The 18,472-nt window shown below is 44.6% G+C and overlaps 1 protein-coding gene across 1 annotated transcript in view; it reads right to left on the bottom strand.

Moving 5' to 3' along the window:
• Positions 1-18,472, bottom strand: part of Etv6 (ETS variant transcription factor 6) — a 237,420-nt gene that overhangs the window by 138,345 nt on the left and 80,603 nt on the right. The window contains exon 2 of the mRNA XM_038319522.1: positions 3,443-3,572. Within this exon, the coding sequence (XP_038175450.1) occupies positions 3,443-3,572 (130 nt within the window). The remainder of the gene's footprint in view (positions 1-3,442; positions 3,573-18,472) is intronic.

An 18,472-nucleotide genomic window follows, 5' to 3' on the forward strand; every position in this document is an offset into this window, starting at 1 on the left:
TGTTTGGAAACTCAGCTGGGATGCATCTTCAAGTGTATGACCCAACTTCACAGAGTCAGCGGCCACTGAGTTCCTCAAATACAGTAAGGAGCAGGCAGTCCTGAACTAGAAGAGGGAGGAGGGAAGCTGGGCTAGCTTGCCTGGAAAGCCCCGGCAGAGGGCAGACAGTAAGAGCCTGGGAACTTCTGCTTGTAGAGGATTCATTCCAGATGTTGAAACCAACCATGTCACAACAGGGCTTCTGCAGACTACCAAGGAGAGCTATCACTTAAGTTGTACTGCTGCAGCTGAGACATTCAGGAAAACCACTGCCCTGCCATGAATCCATAACCTACTGATTATTCCCTAGGCCAACAGTAATGTGCGACAACTCTACAGAGGGTGATCTTGGTGATCATCCACCCATCCATCAATTCGCTCATCCATCTGCCAGTTCACCCACACATCCATTCACCCACCCATCCATCCATCCATCCACCCACCCACCCACCCATCCATCATCCACCCACACATCTGTCTGTCTGTCCATCTACCCATCCATTTATCCATTTATCCATCCATCCATTTATCCATCCATCCATTTATCCATCCATCCATTTATCCATCCATCCATCCAGGGATGACACACAAATTCTTCAGCAAAGGAAAAATAGTTCAGATAATGGGTTCCAGCCACAGGCCTGTTCTGGGGACACATCAGTGCAACTGACCAAGCAGCAACCCTAAATTCATTTGTCCATGTGAAAATAAATAAACACATAGTTGCACAGTGGCATAAAGATTAGGAATCTAAACTATGGGATCAGACAAGACTGAATTTGAATCTTGACCCTGCCATCTTACTAGTTCTATGACCAACACTGAAATAAAGTTACTTAAATTCTAGACGTCTTGGGCTGAGGATAAAGTTCTGTAGTAGAGTGTTTGCCTAACATGTGCAAGGTCCTGGGTTTGATCCCCAGCATTGCCAAAAAAAATACAGTAAAAATTTGTAAGCCTTTATGTGTAACATGGAGATAGTCTTTATGTATGGTATGGAAATAAAGAGAAAAAAAATTATCTTTACAGATATTAAAAATGAGACTGAAATAAAATGATTTATACATACACAAGATTTCATATAGTATCACAATAATTACTAGGCATTAATAATTTTGTTTCTTTGTTTTGAGACAGTGTTTCTCTATGAGCTCTGTCTGTCTGGGAACTCAATTTGTAAACTAGGCTGGCCTTGAAGCAACAGAGATCCACCTGCTTCTGCCTTTCAGTGCTTGGATTAAAGGCATGCGCCACCACGCCCAGCTCGTTACTAGCTATTATGACAGTGTGCTGCACTTGGCGAAATGCTGGGAAGCAGGAGCAGTGGCTCAGCGAGGAAGCTTTCTTCTCAAGAAGAAAGACTATGTGTTGCTAAGGAAAGACAGTTCAGGATAAGGATGATGAAGGCAGAGACGAGACTTGCCATCTTCAAAGGAAGAAGGAGTGAAGCATCCTCTTTTCCAATGCAAACATGAAGGGAAGAAAGAAACAAATGACCAGTTCACAGCTACATGAGCTCAGACTGAAAATCTAATCGCCAGTTCAGTCTGCTTGCTAGGTTGGTTTTTTTCTCTATGACAATTTCTACAGTAAAGAGCTCACATATGCCAAAGGTGCCTGGAGGCTTATCAGGACTCGGGGTCCCTCGAGGGGTGTTGAAAAAGATAGGAACATACATAGTATGAAAAACAAAACTTCACCCTGTCTGGGATAATTGTGTGTAATTTTTAAGCTCTGTAGAAGCAGGGAATTCTGCTTTCTGCATGGGGGACCTAGGACACTGACTGGCAGAACACAGGCTACCAGGAATGACTGGCAAAATAAGTAAGCAGAGGTGTTTGGTCTGCCTGGCATGAATGTGTCTACCCAAGGTAACATTCCTGAAGGAAATACACTGGTAACAAGATGGTATCGGGAGGGAAATTTGCGATGGCTTCTTGTTGCTTTTCCCACTCTGTCTGCTCCACTGGTGCCACAACAGTTCCGCTTTCTAAGGATGACCCTGCCTGCAGTTCTACAGACACCACCTCTACTTTCCAAGACCACTGTGGAGGGTGCAAAGGAAAACGAGGCCGTGCCTTCTGCCTCCCTGCTTAAGATATGACACAGGGATGTCTGGATCACAGGAGGCAACACTTTCTATACACAATATGGCGGAAGAAGGAAGGATTCCAGTGTCCCAGATGAATTTCAGCAATCATTCGAACCATAAACAGAAGGGATAACCCAGCAGTACCGGCTAAGATCCAACCGCAACACAGATCATGCACCCTCTGTCCCCCACTGTTTCCTACTCCCAGTAAGCCATCTTCTTAAGAGGGACAGATAAAGAAAGCAGGACCACCAAGGGACACTGAGCATGACTATGTGACATTCGAGTCACCGGGAATCACTTTGGAAAGTCCTAATGCCACCCCAGTGCCCATTAGAACCTGGACATGTGCCCTTGAGACGACATTCAAGCCGAAGGAACTGGCATTTTCTTGGACACAAGTGGAGAGGGTGGGAAGTCAGGTGATTCCTTTGCTCTGGATGCTCCAGTCACATTTTATCCCCTGGGCTGGGTACCAGTAGAAGAGGAGCAGACAGAGAGGAGACAGCAGGGGTCGATGCTTTGGAGACTAACACTGACCACAGGGGCAAGCTGGTCCCAAGGCTCTGCCGAGATGCAGTTGACAACTCGGAGGAGGATAAGTCGTTGAGGGAGAGGAGGAAAGGAGTAAATGACAGAAGACGGGGAAGATGTGATGGTGGATGAAAATGAAAGGAAGGAAAGCAGCCAGTATATGGAGAAATAGGGGGACCTTAGAGAAGGGAAGGCTGTGGCTTACAAATAAAGCAGGGTTCAAGGGAAGTGGGCGGCGTGGCAAGTGAAGGCGCTTTGCCAGGTCACACCTCCTCAGCACCAACGGTGAAAGCGGAGAGCCAACTCCCTAAAGATGCCTTCTCGTTGGTCTCCACATATGTACCTGGGCACACACCCCAACCCAACCCTCCCCCATTCACAAATAACTTTAAAAAACAATGAGCCGGAATTCACAACCGAATAAAATAAAATACAAAGCTGGAGTAGGCATGAACTTAGAGATAAAAACCTCGAGAAAAAACAACAACTCATTTGGCCTCCTAGATTACATTAACTCTGTCATATGTTAGGTATTTCTAGCTTTTTCCCCCCAGTCATGTCTTCATCAGATACGAATGAAAATATTGAGAAATAAGGGTCAAGAATGTCAAACTTTTCAGAGCCATTATGGGGAGAAGGTCAAAGATTCCAGGACAGCTGGCCAAGTCCCACGAGCACCATCTCAGAGCCAGAGCTTCTCCCAGGGATCCACCTGGGTCAGCATTCTGTGCGCGCTTCCCCTTCCCAACCTCCATCACCTCGAAGGTAAACACTCACGCAGGTGCGCTGGCAGGTGGATCGAGTCTTCCTCCATCCTGAGCGCTCGAGGCACTGGAACATGAAGCGGAGTTGAGGACCTGTAGCTGGCCACTGGACTCTCCGGAGGTGTATATGAAATTCGTTCCTGCTGTTAGGAAAAGGGGAGGGAGAAAAGAAAATGAAACGTTGCAATGGAGGTGGGAAACTCTGAGCAAAAGGCGGGAGGGGCCTGTGCGACAGCCACGTGCCCAGAGAGCCCCTACCAGAGGTGTCCAACCATCTGATGCCACAGCATGGTCCCATTGTCAACAACTGTGTTGGGCCACAGTTACCCTGGGATACATGCAGCCCACTGGCATCACTGGATTAGACATGCCCTCGAGTAATACCACCTTTTAAATGCCTTCTGTTTTAGTTTAAAAATAAAACAAGCAAATTTAAAAAAAAAAAAACCACTGGAAAGGAAAAAACTAGGCTCAGGTCAATAGAGGTCTACACCAGTGGTTTGTTAGCAGAATGAGGAGGGGCAAGATGAGCAAGGGAAAACAAGAAGTCTAAGAGTAGCCTTCCAAAGCAACTCCCCAACATTATTCTTCCAAGTCACATATTGAATGTCACCAATGCATTCAAACCATGCTTCCGCTTCTCTGGCAAGATCCCCAGCTTCTAATCAAGAGTATGATTCGATACTCGAATCCAGCAAGAGCGAGCTGTACCAGTAAGTGGGAAAGTAACGATTTCTAAGTCCAAAGACTTAAGATCTAGATTTATTTTTTTGTCTTCATTTCTGAGAAGTGGTCTCTGACAGCCCACGCTAGCCTCCAATTCACTATGTATGTAGCTCAGGCTGGCCTCCAAAACCTGATACTCCTGCTTCTATCTTCTGAATGCTGAAGTTACACACACATGTGACCATGCCTGGTTATTCAGTGCTAACGCAGAGCTTCATACACGCTCAGCAAGCACTTTACCGACTGAGTTATAGCCCCAGATGATTTAATTACATTTTCTTTCACTATCTCGCTATACCAAAACGACAACCCCAAACAGCCAGTGTTTAAAAGTCTCTTCAATATCTACATGAACAAGGATCCCCTTGCTCTCTCTTCCTTCCCATCACAAGCAATTATTTCCTTTCTCTTTGAAGTATTCCAGGGATCTTTTAAAATCTATTTGACAATGACTGAGATATTCGTCAACAGACAAGGAGGTGAGCAGGGCTGTAATAGACACACCATTCAACCTTACACAATCAGTATTTGCTGGATCAATTAAAGCCCAATGATTTCTACATCAACCAAGATGTCTCAAGATGCAAAACATCCAACTTCCCTTTTTCAAAAGCAAAACAAACAAACAGACAGAAACCCTAAACACTGAGTATTTCAAGCAATTCTAATAGACACCTAAGTTACTCTTTCTAGTGTTTGAGTATCTGTTTTGGGGCCTGTGGGTAAGAGAGGCAACAATCTATAACTGTGTATATGCGAAGTGCATCTTCAATCTGGAGAGGGCTCCCCATCCCAGGTACAAATAAGCTTTTGAGCACTTCAAGCACATGACTATGACATCACCTAATAAATTCTCTATGCTCCTCAACAAGCTCCCAGTCTAATCACATTTAGATATCAACAGCTAAACTCCAGGCCCACAAACAGCTTTGTTTTGTTATTTTTTACATAAGTGAAACTACTGATGGAGAAGCCGGGTATGGTCAAGGGGTCTTCAAATGGAGTGGCACAAGGGTGAGAAAAAAGGAAGAGAGATGGTATTTCATAGTATAATGAGCTCTGTCTCAAAGCAAGGGCTCCCAAGAACCTCATGCTTGTCTGTAAGAGAGGAGGCCACTTCATGGCAGTCTCCCACCACAGAAGTTTGACCATCAGCCCAGCAACCAGGGTCTGGCTGGAGTCACCTTCACAGTGCACCTATTCCTGACTGTGATTTTATCATTGTGCTGTGCCTTTGGCACACTGCAGCTGCTTAGTTAAAGTGTTCACTTCTACAAAGTTCCCGACCTCACAACTACACTGATGGCATGCGTCAGTGCTGGCTCTGGGACCTTGTGAGATGCTCCCTGTCCAGTAGTATTAGAGAGAGTCATACTCTTGCATGACGAGATCTACCGGCAGCAGGCCAGAGCCTGAGTGATTCTGGAACCTGACTGGGAAGCGGTAAGCGGAAGTCAGGCTCTGAAAGGTTCAGACCTCACCCACAACACGGGAGTCGCTACTTCAGCCACCAAGGGGAAGGCCAGTTGTGCTTTTCAGGCCTTGAGCAACCTGTGGGCAACCATGATTACCCACTGGAACCCGGGGCTTAGCGGCCAGCAAAGACCCTGAGAAGCTGTTACCTGGTATGTGGGCTCTTTTCTGAGAAGAACAGAATAAACAGCTAGGAAGCCCATGCTGAAGACTGAATGTACTTTGTCTGTCTGACTTCTGGCCTTACTTACATGGTACTGAGCTTTTACTCTTTCACTATAGCCATGAGCTTAACATCTATACTGGCTCATCAGCAGCTACCAGCTACTAGAAAAACTAGGCATGGCTATCTCAGAGACTTTTACACAAAGGGGCTTAAAGGGGACTCATATCCAACATTCTAAAGCAAGTGGCTCCTTTATTCTCTCTACCACTATTGCTCGTTTGACTCTACCCAAAGAAAAGGTGTCTAGATTAGTAACCATTGGCTCATTCACCTCTAAAGCAAACTGTCAGTCAGAAGAAAGCCAAAGGCACTTTATTTTAAAACTGGGAGCACTAAGGATTTTTCCCCATGAGGATTATAAGCCTGGCTCTAATTAAATTAAGTTGTATAGACAGGGATATGAATGCGCTCAGATATTGTAAAGAACGAACCGCAGATGGAAGTCAACACTGTGATTAAACATGCTGATGTGGGTGGGTGCGTTGTTGCTTAGATGCTGGGGGTGAGGGAATGCTGCTCTCAAGTCTGCAGACACAACCTGCCATGCCAAGTGGCCGGAACAAAGGGAAGGGCTGTGTCTTCTCACCTCAACTGAAATCTCCATGAAGAGTGAAGAAGGTACAAAAGAACGTCAGAGAGGCAAAGGAAAGCCGAAACGGCTGAAGACGAGGGCTGAAAGGCAAATGCTACTAACCATTATAGAACGCTTTTTAGAACGCATGTTCCTATAAGAGCACCTCACTGAATTGGAAATTATTTACATCTCCCTTTAATGCCATCCAGAGCATGAAGGGCTAATGAAGGGTACCGGTTTTATTCTACTTATTTTTAGCCTGTGAACTTCAAACGCCCATGTAAAAGAGGCTCACTCATCTAGTACAGGAAAATGGCATCTTCGCTTCCACTCCCCGGTCCTCAGGCCACATGGTCTAGAAGGGTCAGAAGCACAGAATTATTAACACCATAAGGGCTTGCCTCTTCTGAATTAGTCAACATAGAATTGCTGCAAATGATGAGGACTTCTCTGGTCCATTCACATGCTTGTTCTTACAGCACTATCTGAAAAGGCTGAGGGGTTGGGTTAGCGCCTACTGCTAATCAAACACCTCCTGGGAATATAGACAAAGCATTTTGTGAATCAAGAACAGGAATAAAGCCGGTGTTCTTGTGCAAAGACGGTTAACGAGTTATTTCAAAAAGCTTAGATGTCCTTGACTGAGGAATTCTTTCAAGAGATTGCTTCAACTAGAGTGTAAACACCAAGATTATATCTCCAATTTGGTTTCTGAAGTCTGCGTAGAAAGTCCTGAGGAGTGTCATGGGACCAAATGGTGACTGTTTCCTGGAGTTATGGGAAGAATTCCACCACAGGTGCCGCTCTCCTGTTGCATGCTACTGTCCACCGTGACAGCAAGAGACACTAAACACAGATAAGATGTATAAACAGCAGAGAGATCAGACCAGCCCATTCTCTAAAAGTTAGGGGGAAAGCTAATGCTTGTTGTGTAGCCAATATCAATAGACTGCACAGAAGAAACCCCTCCTCTGACAAGGTCTGTTCTGTGATTACTACACAAGCAGGAATATTCAATGTGATGGTTAATGGCATCTCAAAAGCCAACTCAATCAGCTCTGGAATCAACAGGGAGATGAGCCTGTAGGCATGCCCGTGATTAGGATAACTAAGGTGAGGAGACCAGCCTACTGTGGGTGGCACCATTCCCTGGGTTGTGGTCCTGGACTATACACAAAGGAGAAAGTAGGCTAAACAAGGACACTCTCTTTCTGCACTGTAGAAGCAACAGAACCAGCTGTCTCAACCTCTTGCTACGATGATCTCCTGATCATGATGGACTATCCATGGAACTGTGAACCAAAGTAACCCTTTGTTAAGCTGCTGTTTATCAAAGCAGCAGGACAATTAAAACATACAATTACTTAACTATATTCTGGCTGCAAAATGATTCAAGGTTGGTGGTATTGGTTTTCACTAAATATACTTTTCATAAGCATGCTTTTATTAACAAGCCATTATCTCTACATTATTTTTTTTAAAAAACAGATGAATAAGAATGTACCTGTACCATTTTCTAAGTCTTTGGCATTACAGATGCAAATAAAAACCTAAACTAACAGACTCCCACACATCTATTTTCTTACTTGTTAAAAAATAAATAAATTCATTATTTTGTCTGACCCAAAACTCAGTGTGATAAACTTAAAAGACGTGGTAAACTATGCACATGCAGCCACTGATACTATTTCTAAACTATTCCTAGAAAGACTATGTGCCCCAGAGTCTGGGGCGTGGAAAGACCGTCACAGGTATCCAGACACACATGAACCGTAAAACAGACAAGCACATGTAGAAGTGAGGTTACGGTGGGGTTTCTTCTCCTCCCAGGAAGGTTCAGGAGACTTCTAAAACCAAGAACCCAAGTGCTTCTTGGCAACCAGGCCCATCCCAAGAGAAACATCTATGTGGACAGCCCCTGGATAACCCAAATGGTGTTTGCTTTTAAAAACTCGCTGGCAGGATACATAACAGTATCTCAAGGAAGACAAATGGGAGTTCCCTGTGGGAAGTTACATGGGTGGGAACCACATTCCTGGTCTCTGAAGCCTCCTCCCCGAGTTAGCCTAATGGCCCAAGCTGCCCTAGGAAGAGGGCGCGCCGGACAGTCACACACTCAGCTGATGGGGCTCTTCCCAAGAACTAGGCTCTGTCGATCTAACCAAGCACCGTTTTCTCTGGAAGTCTATGAAGATGGACAAAACAGGTGGTTTCTTGCCCACACCACCAGTTTCACCCTAAAATGAGAAGACAATACACTGCATCTGTCAAACGGACAAAGTTAAATCATACTGCCTTCAAACTTCCTTTTCCCCACACTTATCAGCTGTGTTAAGGGGAAAGTATATTCATAATAAGCTCTAAAGCATCACTAAGATGCTTCCTTCCCTAACATTAACAAGTATTTCAGTGTTCACCGAGTCTACGCCTATACTCGGCATTATTAATTAAACAACTTGTAAGTCGTTGAGTTTCTAGAAATGAAATTCTATGGTGGAGATAGCGGTGTAGCTCAGTGGTAGAGTTTAGTCAGCACACACAAGGTCCTGGGTTCCAGCCCCAGCACTGCAAACAATCAAAAACAACAACAAAAGAAAACAATAATAAAACCAATGCCGTATCAGTCTACCCATATCACATATGAACACCTAGGCACATACATCTCGGAATACAAATACAGCTGGGAAATACAGTCACTTCAAAAATCCAGAAACCATTAAGAGAAGTTGTGTGCTTCTCATTGGGGGTGGTGTTACTTCAGCCCCACAAGAAAGCTGCCAGGACATCATCCTTATCTCCAGTTCACAGTAGGAAACCTGATCTGAAGATTGTAGGGTGAGATTAAGCAACTTGTTCAGTCACCAGCTTGGGAGACAGCAGCGCTGGAAATGTAGGTGTAGGCTGGTTGGTCTAACTCCACTCCAGGGAACTGCCTCTAAGAAGGAGGAACAAGAAGTTGCATGTAAGTACCATCGGCCATTTGACAACGGCTTTGTAGCTTATGAGGAACCCTAAGACCTACGCTGCAGCTCTATGAAGTGCAGTGACCTTGGGATGGCTCCTAGCTTTGCACCTGACCTCAGTTCTCAGGGGACACCAGTGGCTCATCCAACAGAACTGTCAAAGCCTAGTTACCCACGTTCCTAAGCCTGCAATGTATCTTATGAGCAGTAAGTAAATGAATTTGGCTAAAACAAAGAGAGTATATAATGTCTGTGAAGTTTGTCCCCATATGGCCTCTGCACAGGAACAGCCATTAGAATTCATATAGGGGTGTGTGTTTACTTTGAGACAATCAGTAGGACCAGTGAAGCATCTAGAGATTGCTTCTGTATTTAACTGCTTTACGCTGTACAGAAATCTGATCTTGGCTACTGCCAGGCAAAAATATCTTACTCTTTATCTCTAATGTTTTCTTTAACAAAAAGAAGCCATTTCTCTTACTAAATTCTTTCCAATTCTTCAAGAACAGCAAATCTAAATACATAGATGAGATTTAAAAGAAAAAAAAAAGCAAGGAGGACAGGACCCTGTCAACACTGACTTGATACAACAGGAATATCTTATGCCATAAGGAGGCAGGTCTGACCTCAGAAATCACAGTGGACATTGTCCAGGAAAGGCTCTGTCAAGGGCTTGGGGATAGACACTCCTAAATGAGGAAGGGTAAAGTCAGCAAGGACAAAAGTGGTCAGTGGTCTTCCGACCCTTTAAGTCTCGGGATCCTCAACGAGAGCTTTCAGTATCAGACGAGTAAGAATAAGAATGGGGGACCCCTTGTGTATCAGTCAGCATTCTATCACTGTAACAAGTACGGAGGCAGTCAATGTATGAAAAAGAGGAAAGTCTTGTCTTAGCTATCAGTTTTAGAGGTTCCAGCCCAGGATCGACAGGCCTTGTGGTTCTGGGTCTGTGACAAGGCACCAAAGCTGGCGGGAGAGCTTAGATCACTTAACTCAAAACAAGGAAGCAACCAGAGAAAAGGAAGGACTGATCTATCCCAATGGCCCTTTCAATGGCATGTCCCCAATGGTCTGAAGACCTTTTCACTAGTTCCAATCTCTCTCTCCTTCCCTTCCTTCCCCTACCCCTTAAAAAAAAAGTCGTCTGCCTCATGTGCCCACATGTGCCTGGTGCCCACAGAGCCCCACAGAAGGCATGTGATCCCACGGAATTGGAGTTACAGATGGCTGTGAGCCACCTTGTGTGTGCTGAGAATCAAACCCAGGTCCTCTAGAAGAGCAGCCAGTGCTCTTAACCACTGGGGTATCTTTCCAGTCCCTAAGTTCCCATTGCTTAAAAGGTTATTTTACCTTCCGGTAGTGCCATGCCTTTGGAGGATACTTACTCAAAGTAAAGCAACAGCAACTGTAGACTTCGGAGGTGGAGCCGGGTAATGCAGACCTGAGCACTAGGGGAAAGGACCAGCTTACTGCTCCAGCATTACCTGTGTGGGATTGCTTCTTCTAAAGCTGACTGAGGCTCAGACAGGGAGGTTTTCTAAAAGGAGCTTCCGCATGCACTGGGGGCTCACACAAGAGCTTTATAATTCCAAGATGCTGCTTTGATAGAGTCTGAGACTCTTTGGAAAGCCAAAGCTTGTTAACAATAGTGTATGCAAAAGTAGCCCCAAACACAACCTGAACATTATATCCACTTGTCTATTAATTAGACCCTAAGCTTGTGGTGGATACAAGGTTTAAAAGCAGGAGATTTTAGAACTAGGGTACAAAAGCTTTAAAAAAACAAAAAAAGAAAAAAGAAAAACCAACTCAAATACATTTCTTTATTGTTCCAATTTTAAAATATTTTAATTAAGACACTTTCTAGTCCTGAGATGGCATAAAATTCTTTTCTTTTTTTTTTTTTAACTTCTCTGAATTTCTCAGATATTTCTGACATGAATAGCAAGTGGTAGCTAAAGCTGGGATCCCTTTTAATGCCAGGTTGTGGTTTCCAGGGAGGACTATGGAGCCGGCCCAGCTCTTTGGATGCACGGATGGTTAGCTCATTTGGCTGGACTCCAGTATCATGCACATGCAAGCAAGGTTACAAGCTTCAAATCTGGACAGGAAAATTAAATTCACGCCATTCCCAGCCCTAAACTGAACCCTAGTCCCGGCTATGATGCCACAATTGCTCGAAGCTGAGAACTGATGAGCTTGGCAGTTCATACCCTGGCTCCTGGAGACGCCACAAAAGTGTGTGTGCTCTCAGAGTGTTCCAGCAGCACTGTTCACCATAGGAAAGGTGAGTATTTTTACTTATGTATAACCATTGAGTGTTGTTACCTCTGGGAAAAATTAAGTTCAATGTCAGAGTTACCCAGAGATGCCCCTGAGTTTTGGATTCACCGTTTGAAAGAGGGTCACTAAATCCTTTCTTCCCAGCAATTTCCAGAGGCAGAACGAACAGGTACTTCAGTTAGCAGCAGCCTCTACCCTGGGTACATCACAGGGGCCAAGTTCAGCTACCTTATTAGCGGCTTTCTCCTCCATTAATGCTATTCCCTTTAATGGTTTGGCTATTACAATTAGCCAATCTGCGCAGTCCCTGCCTGAGGCTAACAAGTAATGAACTGAGAGAGTTGTTATTTACTTGTATCGGGGGCGCTATTAGCGAGGCTTCTCAATTTCATCCCACAAATGAGAAGAGACCTTCCAGGCATGTGCCACTACCACACGATAGCCCCTGTGAATCGCTCACTGTGCCCCTGGTGTGGGAGCTATCCTGGGATTCAGGGCACTGAAAGCCTGGGCTGAGGTGAAGTCCAAGGTCCAGACTCTTTGCAGACTGCTAAGGTACCGGCGCAGTAACTATGAATCCCACTACCTGCTTTGTGTGGCTTCCTAAACGCTCACCTCTTCCCCTCGGCCCCCCGTAGTTTTCTTCTCTGTTACAGGGCACCGTTCTATTTCTTCTTTCTTTAATGACTGTATCCTGGAAGTCAGGCTCACAATGTCAGCAAGTTGGTAGCAAAGGCTGTTGGGGTGGGATGGGGTGGTGGCGGTGCCAGCAGCTTAGATCTCTTTTAAAACTGAGAAGACTTTCAGTCCTGTGATGTCTCTTTGTAACACACCCATAGCTTAAGTGGGCCACTTGTGGCCAGTAAGAAACTTAAGGCTTTCAAAATAACCCCCTAGAGTGAGGACAGGTTTACATTCTAATCCCAATGTCAGCCACACTAAGTGAGTGACAGCCTGCGTTTTGGAGAGCAGGCTAGGCTGCTCCAGGGAAGCTGAGTTCTTAACTGATCCCCTAACTACAGCAGGCCACAAGAACTATCAAGGTTAGAAGAATTCTCTTGTTCTGGACCTATTAGGTGATTCTTAGGCTGCCTTGGGCTGAGAAATAAAACTAAATGGTGAGGGAGCAGGGGGGAAAAAGTCCTGGAAACTGTGTCTAGAGAAATGAGCTTAAATTAAGTCAGAAAAGATTGACGTCTCTAGCAAATGTTTACTACCAAAACAATTTGCAATGCAACCACTTAAGACTGTTTAAAAGCAATAAAGAAATAGTAAGTCCCCATCCCAGTGTTCCTGAAACACCAGGCTAATAACATCCAGCCTTTACTGCTGCATCATGCTGCTGAAAAAAATGAGAAGAGCCTTATACAGTGTATCTGGGCTTTCTGAATGACAGGACCTCAGTACAGACAAGGTCCAGTTCTGAAGAGTGACGCAAAGACCCATCTACCACACACTTTAAGAATTAAACCTATCCTGGTATTTTAAATGGGAGACAACTGGTCATCGATGTGAAGGCACCAAACTGAGGACGCAGAATCCTGTGACGCCCCCCACCCATGAGAGATAAACTACCTGGCAACAAGTCATGAGTGTGGCATGCTTAGGCCTCTACCTTCAGAAAATAAGTCTCCATCTGTACTCGTCAGAAACAAAACCTATAGAATTTTCCGACTCGTCGGCCCAAAGATTCAGGATTATAAAGAGTCAGCTCCTTCCTCACTGTGGTCATGGTTAGAGAGATCTGGGAGTTTGGGTTTCTGGTGATTTATTATTGAAACGAGTCTTGCTGATAAGTGACTATTACTACAGAGATGCTACTGGCATTAATACTGCTCTCAACAATAAGCAACTGAAATGAGAATGAAATATCAAAGTATATATGTGCAATAATAACACCAGTGAGCAGAATATGAAGTAGCTAAAAATATAAGGAAACTCAAGTACTACACGCTTACTGCTTTTTAAAGACCAATTAACCATCTATTTTATATAAGATCCCATGCCTTCATTAAAACTGTTATTATTCAATTATTCGATGGTATATGAAAAATATACTTAGATTCGCACGTACCTTGGGGATTCGGGATCAGTTAACAATTTAGGAAACACCCATTTTTTTGATCAGGTATTCTCAATCTTGGCTGAACATCAGAATTATCCAGAAGAACTTAAACAAATTAAATAAGCCCCAGTATCCAAGCAAATCAGAGTCACTGGGGATGTGAGCCTAATATTAATTAACATTAACCCTCCTAGATTCTGATTCTGATGTTTGCAGCTGAGACTGAGAATCACCATCTGAAATCAAGACAGAAACAAGTGAAATTAATGAAGACATATGGTAAATGATTTTGTCTCACAACAGAATTTTGGCAGCCTTATTAATCTCTGTGCTAAATGTACCCCCTCCTGAGTGAATCGCCTCTGTGCTGTCTTTCACCATGAAACAGGTGACCAGTGTAATACAGGGAGTTTCTGGGACATACCACCCCACCTATACATGAAGACCTGCTCCGCACAGCTTCCTCTCTCTCCCCAGGAGCCACCCAAAGAACCTGCCCAGCTTCAGCTTCTAAAGTTTGGTACAGAACTTCGGTTCTCTGCCCTTGAGGTATATGCGGCAGGAGCATGGCAAGGTTAACAGAGAAGCAGGTGGAAATGGAAATTACTCCCTTTCTGGTCTGTCCTCCCTTCCTTCTCTTCCACCTACTTGGGCCTCCTAGAAGTAGTTCTCAGCCTATGGGTCGCGAACACCTTGCGGAGGGGGGGGGGTCACCTAAGACCACCGGAAAGCACAGACATCTACATTACGGTTCACAACAGTAGCAAAATTACAGTGATGAAGTAGCAGCAAATGAGGAACTGTATTAAAGGGTCACAGCCTCAGGAACGTTGAAGACCACAGTACTAGAGACAGGACATGTAGCTTAGAGCCTAGAAAGCCACTGTTTAGTCTTCAGAGGGAATGGCCCCCGAGATGGCAGTCAGGACTTGGGTAGTTGTGCTTTCTCTAGGGAAGAAGGAGGCTCTTAAGACTTACAGGGTTCCAGCATATCCAGTTTACCGGGATGCACAAGCCCCGTCTAGAAAGTTAATTTACATGGGTGATTGCCGGGAGGGAGGAGATGTGCTACAGCTGACTGACCGCAGTTATAGAGAGCTCCAAAAAGCCGTTTTTGTGAGTTGTCACCCATGCTGGGGTGTGTTTTTCACTGACGTAGCTACATTTTAGTCACCTGCACCTAAGTCACCTCTCGCTCATCTGCAACACCAGGGGTTGGCCAAGCTAGACTTTGGGAGAAAAATTCCCTTAGTCTGCTGTTGGTACTTTATATTAGGGTGACCAATGGGATACATTTCTGACAAGAGGAGCCTTGCAGCTTGTGATCAGGTCCTTATTTCTGCACACTGAACCATCGGCTAATGATAACAAATCTGAGCAAACACCCTTGCTTTATCAAGATTTATGTTTATTTTGTTGTTGTTTTGCTTTTATTTGATGGTGTGTGTGTGTGTGTGTGTGAGTGTGTGTATGGTGTGTGTGTGTGTCTCTTTCTGTCTGTGTGGGTGTACACATAGTGGTGCAAATGTCAGAGGAAGACATTAGAAACCCTGGAGCTGGAATTACAGGTGCCACAGTCCAATGTGGGTACTGGGGGCTGAACTGAGGGCCTCTGGGAGACCAATATGCTCTTAAGCACTGAAGCATCTCCAGCCCAGTAGTTGACTTTTTAGTAAAACCTTAGAAGCCAGGGGATGGAGACATGGCTAATCCACAGAACACTTAACCAGCATGTGTAAAACGCTGGGTTCAATCCCCAGCACAAGACAAACCTTTAAACTACTAGGAACCTTTGTCCCCAAGCTGGAACCCCTTTCACCAAACGCCATCATGCCTTCCTAACCCCTCAGGAGCCTGTAGTGATATTTTGTTCATATTTTAATAAATAAACTTTCCCTGAAGATCAGAGTGCAGAGCTAAGCCACTAGAAGCCAGGGAGTGGTGGCCTAAACCTTCAATCCCAGGACTCAAGGCCACCCTGGGCTACAACAAGATTGAATCTGCCTAAAAATAAATAGAACTCACACAAAGGTGATCCCAGCACTTGGGACCCCATGCCTTTAATCCTAGCACTAGGGAGGTGAAGACAGAAGTGATATGTCTGGGCAGAGAGAGGAATATAAGGAGGAGGAGACAGGAGCTCATTGGAGTCCGAGGTTTGGTGGAGACACAGTGCAATCTAGGCAGTCTGAGCACTGGTAGAGGTAAAAGGTCTCCACAGTGGCTGACTGTTCTGCTTCTCTAACCTTCAGCTTTAACCCCTATATCTGACTCTGGGTTTTGATTAATTAAGACCAACTAGAATTCGTGTTGCAGGAGTCAGACTACCAAAAGCAGCACAGAGCCAACCTGACACAGGCTGTGAAGCATCAATCAGGCCCCACCCCCTTGAGTGGCCCACAAACTGTTCTAGATGAAGCTGACATTCCTAACGCCCACATCTGGAGTACACCTACCTACAACCATGTTTAAGCTCTTGGTAAATAAGAATCTGTATAAAGTAGCCCTACAGGGCCAGAGTGGTTTACTCAAGAATTTCAGACTTATTTGCTCACTGTTGAAGTGAAAACTCTATCAAGGAAAAGACCACTGAACACCTAAATTCTTCCTGGAAGTTAAAGTTTTCAACAGCACCTAAGCATCTTGGCATTCTGAGCATTTTTCTGTTTTGTTTCAAGCAACGTGCTGCTCTCAGCCTGACAGGACTGTGGCAGGACCTAGCCTCAAACATCTGGATTTCGCCTGGTGCTGCAGTTAGGGAAAATAAGCTGAAATGCCCTCTGAATTTTTCAGAAACCAACCTGCAAAGCAACCGGGCTACAGGGCACCAGTCCAGCTTCACCACTGTTCCCAACTGTGGGCTCCAGTTATTGCCAACGACAGAAGAGGAAGATCTGGAACATTCGATAAAAAACATTGGAGGGGCTCTTAAAATCGCTTGGAGCTGGTGGCTGGAGCGGGGCCTGTAAAAGGGCTCATATTTCCTTCTAAGCAACGGAATTCCCCCCTGGTAAGATTATATTCTTACTGCCAGCGAGTCAAATCCGTGCTGACAGCCACGGAGGTTCGGCTGGGAGAAATGCCGAACACACACAGACGAAGACACAGAAGCGCTGATGTGGATGCTTCTTTTGTTCCGGGAGAATCAGTGGTTTGCGAGGGGGTAAAAGCATACTTGGAAATCATTGTGATTACACACAAGCAAAGCTAGCTTCTCAATTAACTTGCTCTTATTAAAACCTATTTTCCAACCCTCAGTCACCACAAACCCATCCACATAAAAGAGTATGCTAACAGACTGGGGGGCGGAGGCGGGGAATGAGCGGCTGGCGTTTGAGGTCTAGTAAACTTCCGTAGAAAGTTCTACTGTTCTTTGACAGACCCCTACAAAGGACTGACTCCCCTAACGCTGTCCCAGACATCTACGGTAAGACACTGGTGTAATCTAAGATTCCCTGGCTGCTACAGTAAGAAAAATAGGAAAATAAAGTTGGCTTAAATTATATGTGTATATATATATATATATATATATGTATATATATATATACATATATATATATATACATTATATCATATACAACACTTAGTTCAATGCATCCAAAAGATTCTTTCAACATATAATCAATATATAACTCTTAATTTAAATATATTACTATCTTACCTTTTTAAATACTAAGTCTTTGAAATCTGGTCTCTAGCTTTCAACACAGCCCATCATCAAGGAGACACTAAGTTTCCACTGGCAAGTTTTTATCTGTATTTCAATATCATAAAATTTACAGTCGGAGAACCAGGGGTGGTGGTATATGCCTGTAATCCCAGCACTTAAGAGGCTAATACAGGAGGATTGTCGAGAGTTCAAGGTCTGCCCATGGTGCATAGTTCCAGGCTAGTGAAGACTACAGCGAGTGATTCTGTCACCAAAAACAAAATTAAAACTCCAAGTTGGGAGGGTCAGTTTATATACCCAAGTAGTTTATATATTCTTCTAATGACATCCGAGTCAAGTATTTTTAAGTTGCATTTATTTAAAATGAAGTAAAGACTCAGTTTCACAACTGTGTGACCAGGTTCCACTGGCAACGGCTACCATACTGTATACCGAATGAAGGCTACATTCAGGGGCAGCACCCTGCCAAGAGTACATGGAGGACCAAGCTGCAGTGTGGTGCCCACTCTTTCAGAATCATTAAACACTGCACATGAACGATCTGCCTCCTTTTCCTTTCTCCAAAGCTGATGATGGTCCTATGAACTGGAAGTTGTTCACAGAGGAGGAGGAAGTGATGGGTATGCTTCTACCCTCCCTACTCAGAGACCACCAGCTCCTCCCACCCCCAATCCACCGCTAAGCTACTTCACAAGATTCCCTGGGACCCCAGTCCCAGCAATGTCGGGAGGCTGCTTGGTAAATTCAGCTTTCCTCCCCAACCCAAATTGCCACTGTGTGCTATGCACTTTTCTCATGTGAACCATTCTTAAACTTGGCCACAATACTCCTAGTATAGACCCAGTGATCCCAGGGCCCAGCAAGTGGTAACTCTTGGGCACCCTGCTGAATACTGTTTGTGTTCTGCTATCTAAAATTTGAACCATAAAACAGGTTTAAACTTTTCTGAGCGATAACCTTCAGTGCTCCAAGGAAAGGTGTGGGTCTAATTAAGAAAAAAGAGAAGTAAAATGTAAGCTCCACGCAGAGTTAAAACACTAGACTTTAACTTCCCTAAGAGCAT

The sequence above is a fragment of the Arvicola amphibius genome, chromosome 2, assembly GCF_903992535.2.
Source record: "Arvicola amphibius chromosome 2, mArvAmp1.2, whole genome shotgun sequence".
Taxonomy (NCBI): Eukaryota; Metazoa; Chordata; class Mammalia; order Rodentia; family Cricetidae; genus Arvicola; species Arvicola amphibius.